Raw genomic sequence first — 14,321 nt, 5'->3', positions numbered from 1 at the left:
TTCGGTTTGCTAATCATAAGGTTATTTGTGTTATGCTTTCTGAAGCGTGCTAGAGAAGTATATACAAAGAAATATGATTTAGCTGCTAAAATGGATGAGCTTCAATTCCGTGTATTTGGTGTTTTGGATGAAGGAGATGGATGTGTTGCAACTATTGATAAGGTACCATTTTTTTAACAAATATGTTTTATTAATTAAGTAATTAGCACTTGTATTGAAGTCGTTACATATCGTTTAATTTAATTACCGTCAATCTTTTTTTAATTAGATGCTTAAATCCCTGGAGAAAAGATTAACTTCAGCTTTAATTAAAAAGGAAGCGGTCGATAAAGAGAAGTTAGAAAAAGAAGTGGCACTTGCATACCAAAAAAGCCAGATGGAAGAGTTGGTAAAAGAGTCAAAGAGACTGGATGAAGAAGCAACGGAGAACTTTTTGGTAGTTATCCTACATCTAATGATCTAATTGCATAATGGCAGTAGTTTTCTTGATAAAGTAGTGTTTGGGATTAAAGCGCTACAAAACTATTATCCGATATTTGGAATATCACATAATCTGATAATCGGTTTGCAACTATGATCCCAAACACCTCCTAAGAAAAAAATCAATCCACATTATGACTTTTTTCCGTTTATAGTTGCAGGAGTTCCTCACGGATCGTGGCCATGTTGTCAATATGTTACAGTAAGTTGTCGTATTTATTTGATGGACATGTCGGTTTACTTACTTGAAATTGATATGATCACTTGATATTTTGTAGAGAAGAGGTATCTTGTAAATGCCAGGATTTGGACCTACTAAAAGTGGAGCTTGAAGTTTATCAAGATGAAAATGAAAAATCGGTCACTGAAGATTATTTGAGGCCAATAATACAAGATACGATACCAACGAAGGATTGTGAATGTTACAAGTGCAATAATGTATCAAAAGGGGCGAAGGAGATCTTGAGAACAAACAAGATATGCAAAGCTCGGATAATGAATTCAAAGAACAAGGAGATGAAGAAATGGATTAAAGGACAAATCACAGAAGCTGTTGCAGATCATGAAGAAGAATATATGTTAGAGTAAATTACAAGTTTTGTCCTTTATGTTTGTCCCAAATTTCAGGCGCTGTCCTTTACCTTTAAAATTGACAAGTTTTGTCCTTAACGTTTCAAAATCCTGCACGTTATGTCCTTTAGGCTAAACCCAGTTAGATTTTTTGGTTAAGTATGGTCATGTGCCTTGCACATGAGGGCATTTTTGTCATTACACCTTTCCAAGGGCTATTTTGTAAAAAAAAAATATTCAGGGACTATTTTGTACCAAATTTATACACCACCATCACCTCCTCCTCTCCACCACCACCGTCACAACCGCCGATCTCACCAATTCCGGCAACCTCATCCTCCAAAATTCAACAATTTCCCTTCTAACAGCCAGTCTGCCCGAATCATCGATATCCTTTGGTATCCCAGGAAATGTAGAGTTGAAGTTTGACCAACACTTTTCGAGTCAACAGGGCGACACTGTTGCATATCCATTTTCCTTCCCTTCAACATCAAACGGGCTCACTGATGAATTCTATTCACCACAGTTTATCATCCCTGATTTTGGATTTAACAAGTTTCTGTTAGAAGGTTACACTTTGGAATTATAGAGTTGATAATAGAAGAAACAAGATCTTCATCCTTCTAAAATTTTATACAATAGAAATAACACCAAATCTTTAAACCACTGACATGACAATTTGGTCAACCTCTTACTTTTATGGAAGCTTTAAACGAAGCTTTGACAGCAGAGGTGCAACGTTTGAAAATCAATACCGCAAAGCTAAATAGAGATGCTGCTAAGTTTTCCCAACTGTCAATCAACCCACAAATGTTCCAGTTGCACCCTAAACCACATCCATCATTCAAAACCCACCCACCAGATCACATTCAAAACCCACACCCACCCTCACCTGTAACCACCCACCTTCAATCATAACCACCACCGTCCACCACATCCACCCACCTTTTTTCTCTGTCAACCACACTGCAGCACCCCCAACCCCACCGCACCAACCCCAAATCTTCATCAAACCCTAGAAATTGTTCAAACCATAGAGAGAAATAGAGAGAGAAAGATGTACGACAGAGATATATACACCAAATCCTATTGCCGCCGTACTGAGAGAGACATCGGAGGTTGGTTGTCGCCGGAGAAGACGGAGGAGCAGAGCGACGGTGATGTCGCCGGAGAAGACGGAGGAGCAGAGCGACGGAAAAGATGGCGGTGGCGGCAGGTGAGAGAGAGCAGAGCGACGGAGGAGAAGATGGTGTGGAGGTGGGTTATGCAAGGTGGTGGTGGGAGGTGGCGGCAGGTGAGAGAGAGGGGGAGAGGAGAGAGAGAGTGACGGTGTGGAGGTGGTTTTGGGAGAGAGAAGGCCAGGTTTGTTTTTTAAATATATTTTTATGAGTAAATATCTTTTTTATACTTACACAATAGTCCTTGAAGATAAGTTCTTTTACACAATGGTCTCTGATAAGATGAAATGACAACCATGCCCTCATATGCAAAGCAGATGGCCAAATTTAACAAAAAAAATTAACTGGGTTTGCCTTAAAGGACATAACGTGCAAAATTTTGAAACGTTAAGGACAAAACTCATCAATTTTAAAGGTAAAGGACAGCGCCTGAAATTTGGGACAAACATAAAGGACAAAACTTGTAATTTACTCTATATGTTATGAGTTCTAATTATAAATTGAAATTTGATTCTTTGGTGTTTTTCAAACAGGCTCAAATTCAAGCTCAGCTTATTTTTGAATCTAAACTGAATTTTGAAGTTCCATGAACTCGTATCTAGTTTGGTTAAGTTTGGATTACAAGAGTCATATCAAATGAACGTATAACCCTAAAATTGAATAAATATTTCTTTTCATCATACTTGTTAGAGCTTATTTTTTCAAGCATACTTGTCCTGCATACATGCTGAACATGCTTTTTTTTCGAAAATATATGGTGTCATTGTAAAAAATATAACCAGTATGAAAAATACAAGGCATCTATATATATTGTCAAATACAAATATTTATAATGCAGATCAGCAAATGACATTGACCTTCTATAAGCTAGGAAAAATTAATTAGCAAATGAAAAAGAGAAGAAATTGAGTAAGTCAAAGTAAATCTTTGTTTGAGACACTTAAGATCTAAACCTTAAATTTATATAATAGTAAATCATAAAATTGAGAAAAACTACTTTTAGAAATATTTATTATAATTCATAAATTGATTAAATTTTATTTTATTTTATTTTATTAACATTAGAGTAAATTACAATTTGCCTCCCTGTGGTTTAGGACAAAATTCACTTTGCTTCCCGATTTCAAAAACTTTGGGTTTTGACATCCTCTGCTTCTTTTTTCTTGCACTTTTCCTCCCTGTCGTCAATGACTGGTTTTGTTATTATTACAAGCGGCCACCACCGCCACCCACCACCACCCAACGGATAACTAAACTAACATTCATCCGCACAATAAAAATTATTAGCGCACCTTAAAAGTTAAATGTTTCACATAAATGCATATATATGTGCCCTGTGTATCAAAATCAACCAGTATCATAAACATTGTTCCAACATAACTACAAATATTGATACACCTTTGTCAATTGTCACACATTATAGAAAAAATGTTGTTATTCATCAAAACCTAATTAAGCTAACCTAAATTCTATTCTGTCCATACTGAAAAAAGGTAAGAAAATGCAAAAGTCAATAAATCTATTTCGAAGCATTTAATCTAACAACCTTTTCCAAAGATCTTTGATCCTTTGTTCATATTATGTACCCGTTGAGTGGGTAATTCTCCAAGATTACTGATTACATGGAGAAATAATGCAATTAAACTACTAATGATTTTTCATGCATGCGACGTGAAAAGTAAGTGGGGTTTGACCCATTCTTGTTCAATACAGTTTTGCAGATCATGGAGTTCGACTGGCCCAGGTGTGCAAGCCTTAACATTGGGCTTGAGCTCTTCTTTGGGCTGTGAACTTCTGACAACCTGAAGGGGTATGGTCTCAAAAACATGCGTCGACCAATCAGGTCGTGCGCAGAACCATACTCCTATTATACTAATCTGGCAACTTTCTCAACCTCGCGCCGACCAATCAGGTGAAACCTAGGTCACGCGCAAGGTCTAACCAAAGACGAGACCAGATTTCACACTTAGCTTCCTGGACCTTGCGCCGACTACATGGGTTTTCCCCAGGGGTCGCGCGGAGGACAGAAGCACAGGTCATCTTAGGGCAAGTACCAAAGATATGAGTGGTAGAGCAGTGGACCAATGAGCGTCCAACAGGCTGTACTCGATCGTGCTCCACGATTAACAATCGTACAGGAGACAGGAAGGTAAACAAGGATACATACGTGGCACCAATCAGCGTACGCCGCCATCTGCTCCACGATCTCCACTCAGCCGCTGATGACAGAGAGACAACAAGGACAATGGTCAGGGCACGTGGATCCATTCAACGTGCGCCAACTCCATCTTCACCCAGAAGCACTAACGGTTGTTGCAGAGGGGACAAAATGGATATTCCTTGTTGTCGACTCCAGACCCAAGGCCCATCAGCCCATCTCCTTCCTCACTACTCCGGCTCTAAATAGGAGCCTTCACCTACAGGTTTAACCATTTTGTTCCTTGCTCTCTTACTGCTAATCACACACTTATTTCCTCAAAACATATACTTATTCTCACGCTAGAGAGTGGTTAAGAGGAGAGTCCCCCTATTCCCCTCCTCTTAACGAGCTTAATGGGGTGTTTAGTTTTTTGCAGGAAGATCATCACCACAGCTTGGAGAAGACAAGAAGATTAATCTTATTTGTTGAGGCACATACCACAAACTAATCACCAGATTAGTTTGGTGTTTCTTCATTGGCGCCCACTGATTTTTACAATCAATTTCATCTTCTTTTTTCTGAGCTATTCTGTTCCCTCGACCAATGGCTGATCAGGGAATCCCAGACTTTGGCTCCGGGACACGTTCTCAAGTAGGCACGGTAGAGGCAATATCGCACGTCCAGAGCCTACCTATTGACGAGTTCACCGAAGGAGAACACGCAAGTGGTGTTCGCACCACCCAAACGGTTACCCCAACAAGTCACGGCGCTGGCCCGTCATCTCCAGCACCATCGAATGTATCCACGTTGTTGGGTTTTCTAGAGGGGGAGACACTCGCTTCCTGGTATGCCAAGAACCAAGCAACCTTGAATCTCGTGTACGCGCAGTTGAGCGCACAACATGCAATCCTTCAAGCGCAGACGAAACCATCTCTTGTGGCAACTCCTGCACCTAGGCAGGGGGCGCATCAGACACCTCCTCAAGAGCATGTACAAAGGCAGCATGACAGACCCGCTTCACAAAGAAGATAGAGCGCGCATGACACGTGCGACACTTACGATGAAACAGACAATTATTATTAATATCCATCTCATGTGCAGCAAAGACGTCCATTAAGTAGCCGGCTCGGGCCGCGCAACTTCAATGATGAATGGGAGAACAACACATATGAGAATGATTCCACATACCGTCAAGAAGAAAGCTTTTCAGTTTTCAACCGTCTGTAGAAGAACCATGAGTCGTACAAACCAAGGTCGCGCATTACGTATAACGAAGCGGCAGAGCATGACTTCAGCCTTGTTTATAGGCCAGCGACTGCAGTTGAGCATTCCAAATTCTTCCGAAACATCGCTCTAGCTCCACTAGAGAAAGCCAAGCTTCCACAGACTGTGGGTAAGTTTAACAGTCTGACTGATCCAGATGATCACGTTCAGCTGCTTACAAGTGTTAGTGTAGTAGGCAGATGGACCATGCCTATGTGGTGCCATCTTTTCGTACAAACACTCATGGGAGCTACTTGCGCATGGTTCGACAGCCTCCCCGCAGGAAGAATCAAATCATGGATCGATTTACAAGGACAATTCCTAGCCCACTTTAGCCAGCAAAGGCGATACAGACGCGATACATCTGAAGTTATGGACATCTGGCGACGAGAGAACGAAGGTTTGGAAGATTTTATCACTTGCTTTAACATGGAGTGTTTAGAAACTGGTGGCGTGAGCGAAGATCTGATGCGCACCCACTTTAAGAAGGCAATCCGTTGTGATAGTCTAATCCAGAGTATCACGGGCAGAGACGGTATGCCCAAAGAATGAGACAAACTGATGGCAGCAACCAAGGTGATCACGCAACCAGAAGAGTCACTGACTGGTGGCTAGTCTAGTTATTGTTCAGAAGATCGCTATTCTAGAACCAATGCGCGTGAATCGAACAGACGCAACAAGAACAAAAAACCTAGGTGGAAGACAAACCAGTCCAGCGGTTACGAAGAAAGGCCTCGATTCAAGGAAGATGTGTGCGACGCGATAGACAAAATCGGATACCGCAAGGCGGTGAAAAATGAGAATAGGGAGAAACACTGGACTCCGTTAAATAAGCCACCTAAGGAGGTTCTTATGACGGAGAACCATGATTTTAAAGCTCCCAAGCCCATGTCAAGCAAGAAGGGTCAAGACCCTAATTTATATTGTGATTTCCACAAAGACACAGGCCATCTGACCGATGACTGCTTCAGCTTGCGCCAAGAGATCGAGAAGGCTCTCAAAAGTGGAAAATTTGGTCACTTAGTGAAGAATGTGCGCAAAGAGACGCTCCAGATACATAGAAAGTACGACCAACGTCAACTTCATGGTCCTGCCAGTTAAATCAAGAGATGATGTCTTGATTGGAAGAGAAACACAGGGTGAAATGAGCATGGTAACATCCACCCCACACTCGGCTATCGGTTTCCCAACGGAAACGGGGGTGGCAATTATCTACTCAAGAAAAGAAGTCATGGCAACTGATGAGGCTCGGCCAGCAAGGTTACGCCTCCAACAGAACTAGAAAAGTGGATCCTGAATCGCAAGTACCCAGAGCAAACAGTGACGATCGGTCACACGATATCTACAAGCATCAGGTCACATTTAAAGCATCTGCTCTTCAAGAATATGGATATATTCGCCTGGACACCGTCAAACATGACCGGTGTCCCGCACGACATTACTGAGCATTGCTTAAACACTTTCCCATCAGTCGAGCCGAAAGTGCAATGAAAGCATAGCCTGGGGTCCGAAAAGACAAAGGCGATGAACGAGCAAGTTTACGAGTTGCTGAAGGCAGGTATCTTGCGCAAGGTGTGCTATCAGACCTAGGTGGCAAACCCAATCATGGTCGAGAAGTCTAGGGTGGAGCATGTGTGTCGATTATAAAGATATCAACAAGACATGCCCGAAAGATTGCTATTCCCTGCCCGAGATTGATAAGAAAATAGACTCTCTCGCGCCATTCCGATGGAAATGTTTCTTGGATTGTTACAAGGGCTATCATCAAGTCCAAATGGCCCTAGAAGATGAAGACAAAACCGCATTTCGCATAGAAATCGGTATGTTCTGTTACACCAAGATGCCCTTTGGGCTCCGCAATGCTGGCGCGACCTACCAGCGTCTGATGGACAAAACTTTTGGTGATGATATTGGGAAACACATTGAAGTGTACATCGACGACTTGGTGATTAAAAGTCCTCAAGAAGATCAAATGCTAATAGACATCGAGAAAACTTTCAACTCCCTACGAAGCATAAACATGAAGCTCAATCCGAGCAAATGTTCTTTTGGGATGGAAGAAGGCAAGTTCCTGGGATTCATGGTCACTAAGGGCGGTTTCAAAGTCAACCCAGAGAAAGTTTAAGCTATAGAGAGGATGCCATATTCGCGCACCATCAAGGAGATGCAAAGGCTAGCCAGCCTCCTGGCCGCGCTCAATCGATTCCTGTCAAATCATGCTGCAAAGTCTTTTCCTTTCATTAGCACCCTGCGCAATTGTGTGAAGAAGAACGAGTTCAAATGGACAATAGAAGCCGAGATAGCTTTCCAACAAATGAAGGAGTGCCTGATACAACTCCCCACCCTAACAGCACCGCTTGAGAAGGAGCCCCTTATACTGTACTTGTCCACTTGGGACAAGGCAGTTCACTAAGTGTTACTTGTAGAAAGGGAGGGAGTGCAGACTCCAATTTATTATGTGAGCAGAATGCTAACCGATCCGGAAACACGCTACTCAATAATGGAAAAGTTAGTCCTCACTCTGGTGCACGCTTTATGATGGCTGCGCAGATATTTTACAGGTCATGTAATCATTGTCCTTACCAATTTTCATATAGTAACATTCTCCAAAAGCCCGGGATCTCGGGAAGATTGGAAAAGTGGGCGATTGAGTTAGGAGGCCACAACATTGTTTACAGGCCACGCCCAGGAATTAAAGGTCAAGTCCTAGCAGACTTCATCACAGAGGTCTCTGCAGACAAGATACAAGAATGCGAGACAGTTGAGAAGCCCTCACAAGGCACATCGGATGAACTTTGGATTTTGTTCACCGATGGTGCATCAAATGAAGACGACGCAGGTGAAGGTTTACGCTTAGTTAGCCCCGAGAAACATGAATTCACTTATGCAATCAGGATGGATTTCAAAAATACCAACAATAAGGCTGAATATGAAGCTTTCCTGGCAGGCCTGTGCCTAGCCATCAAAATGGACGCAAAGAATTTACAAGCGCATGTAGACTCTCTTTTGGTCGCCAGCCAAATCAATGGATTGTACGATGCGAAGGGTGAAGTGATGGCGCTCTATCTTGAGCAGGCGAAAGAGTTAATCCAACAGTTCAGTTCGTTCAAAGTTGTTCACATCAACCGCAGCGAGAACAAACCAGCAGACGCGCTCAGTAAATTGGCCTCAATAGCATTTCAGCATCATGCAAAAGATGTTAGAATTGAGCTCCTGAAAAACCCCTCTGCCCTGTTGTACCAAGTCAGCGTCATAGAAATAGGGTCATCCTCATGGATGAAGCCTATCATACAGTACTTGCATGCGGGGATCCTCTCGGAGAACAAAGAAGAAGCTCGAAAGATCCAAAACAAGGCTTTGTTTTACCAAATGAACGGAGGCATCCTATACAGAAGGTCATACTTGGGTCCACTGTTGCGCTGGGTGAACCCACAAGATGCAAAATACCCGATCCGGGAGATTCACGAAGGTATTTGTGGGATACACGCTGGGCCGCGCATGGTCGTGGCAAAAATTATGAATGATGGATACTATTGGCCGGGCATGCATGTGGATGCCATGAATGAATTGCGCAAATGTGATGCTTGTCAAAGGCATGCGCCAAAAACACTACGGCCAACGAACGACTTGATCCCAGTTTCAACGGCATGACCCTTCCAGCAATGGGGCACTGATATGGTGGGACCTTTTCCTGAGGCACCTCCGGTTAAGTTCATCATTGTAGCCATTGATTACATCACGAAATGGGTGGAAGCAAAGGCCTTGGCTTCAACATCGGCGATGATCCTATGCAAGTTCATTTGGGAACACATTATCTTCCGCGCCGGCTACATGGGTTTTCCCCAGGGGTCGCGTGGAGGGCATAAGCGCAGGTCATCTAAGGGCAAGTACCAAAGGTATGAGTGTCAGAACAGTGGACCAATGAGCATCCAACAGGCTGTATTCGATCGTGCTCCACGATTAAAAATCGTACAGGAGACAGGAAGGTACACGAGGATGCATACGTGGCACCGATCAGCGTGCGCCGACATCTGCTCCACGATCTCCACTCAGCCGCTGATGACAGAGAGACAACAAGGACAACGGTCAGGACACGTGGATCCATTCAACGTGCACCAACTCCATCCTCACCTAGAAGTACTAACGGTTGTTGCAGAGGGGATAAGATGGATATTCCTTGTTGTCGACTCCAGGCCTAAGGCCCATCAGCTAGGGCTGTTCATTTTTATCCGAAACCCGAAAACTGACCCGAATTCGAAGTCACCCGAACCCGAATTAGAGAATAACCAAAAAACCCGAACCCGAACAACCCAAAACACGACCAACCCAAACCTTAAATGGGTCGGTTATCGGGTCACTTTTTCCCAACCAAAAACCCGAACAACCCGACCCGAATAACCCGAAACTTGAAACCCGAATAAAAACCCGAACATTAGTTGTCTTTTTTTATAGATGCAATTTGATTTGGACTGTTTTGTCTTTGAAACAATAAGTTTTGAGACTTTTAAATATTATCATACCATATTGTTAAATGATGTTTGAATTGTGATGATATTTTTTTTTAACAACATGATATATTTGATGATATTTTCTATAAAAAAATTCTTTTTTTCATTTTACATCTAAACCCGAAAACCAAGCAACCCGACCCGAACTAACCCGAACCCGAATAACCCATACCCGAACAACCCGAACTTTTAAATGGGTTGGTTATCGGGTCACTTTTTCCTAACAAAAAACCCGAAAAACCCGACCCGAAAAACCCGAAACCCGAAAAAATAACCCGAAGAACACCCCTATCAGCCCATCTCCTTCCTCACTACTCTGGCTATAAATAGGAGCCTTAACCTATAGGTTTAAGCACTCTGTTCCTTGCTCTCTCACTACTAATCACACACTTATTTCCTCAAAACATATATTTATTCTCATGCCAGAGAGTGGTTAAGAGGAGAACCTCCCTATTCCCTTCCTCTTAACAAGCTTAACGGGGTGTTTAGTGTTTTGCAGGAAGATCATCACCACAGCTTGGAGAACACAAGAAGATTAACCTTATTTGTTGAGGCACATACCAAAAACTAATCACCAGATTAGCTTGGTGTTTCTTCACAACCGATGGGGCTTGGGGTCCGGGATCGAGGGTCGTAATAATTTCCCCCCTTAGATTGGACCTTGTCCGCAAGGTCCGTGATTGTGGCTTTAATGGAATTGGAATGGGATGACGGAAGAGATGGCAGGAGTACATGATGTATTTCATGTATCTAATCTAAAGAAATGCTTAGCCGGTGAATCATTGGTGATACCTCTTCAAGATATAGATGTAAATGAAAAGCTTAAGTTTGTAGAAAAGCCAATACAAATTGAAGATAGAAAGATCAAGAATCTCAAGCACAAGATGTCACACCCCAAATTTCCACGTGTCATCGGTGGGCCCGGTGGGGGATTATCGTGACGTAGTTGATATCATCATTGTCAAACAGCACAAATTATAATACACAGCGAAAGCAATAAAAATAGATTTACTTCAACCATCAAATGTAATATCTAAGTATCACAAGTAGTCGAAATAGATCCACAGGCGGATCGGAATAAAAGAGGTAATTGTTCAACAGATAAATGCATCCCAAAGCTTGCGAGACTCTATGATGCTAAGGAAAAGCCAGCCTATTCCGTGTAGAACCTGCACTTAATCTTTTTGGGGAAAATACGTCAGTTTGCACTGGTAAATACAATTTAACTGACTCATTTTGAAAACATTTAGAAAATTGGTTTGAATGCACAAGGCACAAAACTTTTTATAACTTGGGAATAATTAATCATAGTTAACTTGTAAAAGAATTACGTGTTCGTTATGCGTTCAGTCGCCCGGGTCGTGCCGGGTTTAAGGTTAATGGACACACCACTCAGTATAAATCCGCGGCGGGAAGCCAACGTTTATACCTTAATAAATATGGACACATTACCGGGTGTACGCCTACACCCGGGTGTCAAGGTCGTGGTCATTTCTTAAAATGATGCCAAGGATATCCGGGACATGGTCATTAAACTCCCAAAGGCGTAAAACAAACAAAACTAGTTTTCAAACGGGTCACATTGATAATACCCAACTACTAATGAGTTAGGGTCAATTGCCCGACCAAGCGATATTTTATATACCGTACCCCCAAGCCCATATAAGGGAAAATAAGTTAAAAGTATTTACCTGAGCAAGTATAAACCACAAAAGCAAATGCAAGGGTCTTTTACTGGTCTCCTATTCTGGAACGAAGGTTTATAATAACCTATTAGAATCCTAACGGGTCTTTTAACATAGCCTAAGCTTAGACCGGTTAGTTTCGAAGGATAATTATGGTTTAATCGCGAGGAAGGCGAAAACCGGGAAAAGAATGTGATTTAGACCCGACAAGTTTGGAGACTTGTATATTATGGGTAAACTAAATACATTCTGAATTTAGAGACTAAGATGATACGGTTTGGCCCGTTTCGGCTAATGTGCGTAAAGTAGTTACATAAGCCGATCCGAACGCGAAAGTGCGTAACGGGCAACCATATAAGTCATATACAAGTTTCCTGAGATTATATGCACCAAATATATTGTAATATCAGTAAGATATGTCCTATTATGCCCCAAATGATTTTCAACTCACTTTACGCCTCATAAGGGCATTTTGGTAATTTCACATAAACTTAAAAGGTCAAAACGGAAACCTGAGTTCTCAACCTTAGTTTACTGTTATGATATAAAATTTTACTAATTATATCAGTAGGTATTAAACCTTATATGAGCATAACTCTTAATCTAGACCTCAAACTGATGTCAAATTTTGGGTACGAGTTTATAATTCAGCAACTAAGATGTCTACCCCTTTTTATTCTCAAAAATCATGATTTATGGACATTTGGGCATAATGGTCAACATATGGGCATTTAACGGAAACATGCATACGATCAAGATATCTAATGAACCAAGTTGTATAATCACAGGAGGATATACTAACATGTTATTAGGTCCAAAAGGAGTTCTATGGCAATCTTAATCATGACTAAACCGGGCCGGAACTGAAAGTCAAAGCGAAAGTCAAACTATGCGACTTCCGGTTCCAAATCGGGTCTAAACAGAAAATTGTCGAGTTGAACATGTTGGAACATGTTCTTACATTATTTACCAAGTTATATTAATGTTAAAACAGGTTGCATGCATCCTACATTGCTAATTATAAGTTAATTTGGATTTAAGCATTCTGTTGACTTTTTAAAGTTAGCTTTGACTCGACAATTGACATGCTTAGAGTGGGAATCTGAAAATACCCTTTTAAGGGTTTGTTACCCACATAATTACCTACTTAAAGGTATCTTTAATTCGTGATTTGACAGAGCACATTTTAATTAATCACGAAGTCAAACCTTAATTACGACGGTTTGACTTTTAGCTAATTAACTAAGCTAGAATGGATTAAGGGAGGTTAAGGGCACTTACAAGAGTCCTAATAAGGATTAGGGACCTAATGAAAGTTGGTTGCTGTCCAGGGAAGCTCCAGAGAAGTCTTGAACCAATGTTTCAAATGAGCAAATGAAATGGTCACCACCTCATGCCCTTATATAGTGAACTAAATGGTCCAAGATTGAGACAAGCAACTCTACAAAGGTTGGGGGATCATCCCAGGTGTCCCTAGAGGGCTAAATACTGCCTAGCAAGCCCCTGATTTCAAAAACCATCATTCTAAGTCGGTGTAACGGGTTGAACAGGCAGCTGTCCAAAACTTGCTGCCAGCGACAGTCTTACGGACCGTAAGCTATAGGCCTTGCGGTCCGTAAGCACCTCTTGCAGACCGTATGCTGAAATGGCTACGTTCCGTAACCGACCTTTGCTGAAAATGCCCAGGTACCTTCCTTACGGACCGTAAGCCTAGAGCCTTGCGGTCCGTAACCGATGGTCAGAGGACAAAATTTTTAAAACTTTTAAGTCTTGACCATGCAACCTTGAAATGCCGAAACATCATGCCTTTACTGCAGTGTAGGGTCCACTAATTCAGATTTTGCATGCTTGCATGAACTTTGATACCTTGGACTCTTATGGCATGCTTTAACTTTGACGGAATTATCAAGAACAAGTCTTGGTTTTCTCATGGAAATTGGACAAACTAAATAACTATCTTTGATTCCCCTTTTTCAAAGGTTTTAGTCAGCATTTTAGTAGTAACCACCCTGATAATCCTAAGTCCATATAAAGGATGAAACCTTATTTATTTGGAAACAACCGGTTATTCTATAAGATGTTTATCTAACGGTTTAAGGATCTTGGGATTTATAAAAATTTGGGTCGCTCAGAGGTGATTTAATAACATGTCGCCCTTGGGTCGTTCAGAGGTATTTTAATAACATAACGCCCTTTTTACTAAAATCCTACCGTACATCTTTTTATCTGATCCGGTTTTCCTAACACGTCTGTCTCTCATGACACGTGTCTTTATTTCAATGGACAGGAATTTTCGAGGTGTTACACAAGAGATTAGTTCTCATCAAAGTAAGGTGGGACTCGAAAAGAGGGGCAGAATACACATAGGAATTGGAATCTGAAATGAAAAGGAAGTATCCTTACCTATTCCAGTGAATCCCGAGGACGAGATTTAAAACAAGGTAGGGAGGATATAACAGCCTTCAAAAATGTCCTAAAACACTCCGTAATCGAAAAA

At 41.7% G+C, this 14,321-nt stretch overlaps 1 protein-coding gene and 1 long non-coding RNA gene across 2 annotated transcripts; both read left to right on the top strand.

Annotated features, from left to right (window-relative positions):
- Nucleotides 1-275: 275 nt before the first annotated feature.
- LOC118491147 lies at nucleotides 276-867 on the top strand. Its single transcript, XR_004890597.1, has 3 exons — nucleotides 276-436; nucleotides 636-682; nucleotides 759-867. It is a non-coding gene; the product is annotated as an uncharacterized LOC118491147 (long non-coding RNA).
- Nucleotides 868-5,874: 5,007 nt separating this feature from the next.
- Nucleotides 5,875-6,732, top strand: LOC110931287. The gene is made up of 2 exons (XM_022174688.1): nucleotides 5,875-6,166; nucleotides 6,263-6,732. Exons 1-2 carry the CDS (start codon nucleotides 5,875-5,877, stop codon nucleotides 6,730-6,732), a joined length of 762 nt encoding a protein of 253 aa, XP_022030380.1.
- The last annotated feature ends 7,589 nt before the right edge of the window (nucleotides 6,733-14,321 follow it).

The sequence above is a fragment of the Helianthus annuus genome, chromosome 4 (genome assembly GCF_002127325.2).
Source record: "Helianthus annuus cultivar XRQ/B chromosome 4, HanXRQr2.0-SUNRISE, whole genome shotgun sequence".
Classification (NCBI taxonomy): Eukaryota; Viridiplantae; Streptophyta; class Magnoliopsida; order Asterales; family Asteraceae; genus Helianthus; species Helianthus annuus.
Note: the sequence above shows the minus strand (reverse complement) of the source record. Positions and strands in the feature narration are given on the sequence as shown.

What these genes read in the sequence shown, in the direction of transcription:
- LOC110931287 (XM_022174688.1), top strand. Translation starts at nt 5,875, where the DNA reads ATGGGAGCTACTTGCGCATGGTTCGACAGCCTCCCCGCAGGAAGAATC. An exon ending in GAGTATCACGGGCAGAGACG is followed by an intron (nt 6,167 to 6,262) that starts GTATGCCCAAAG and finishes GTTATTGTTCAG; the next exon opens with AAGATCGCTATTCTAGAACC.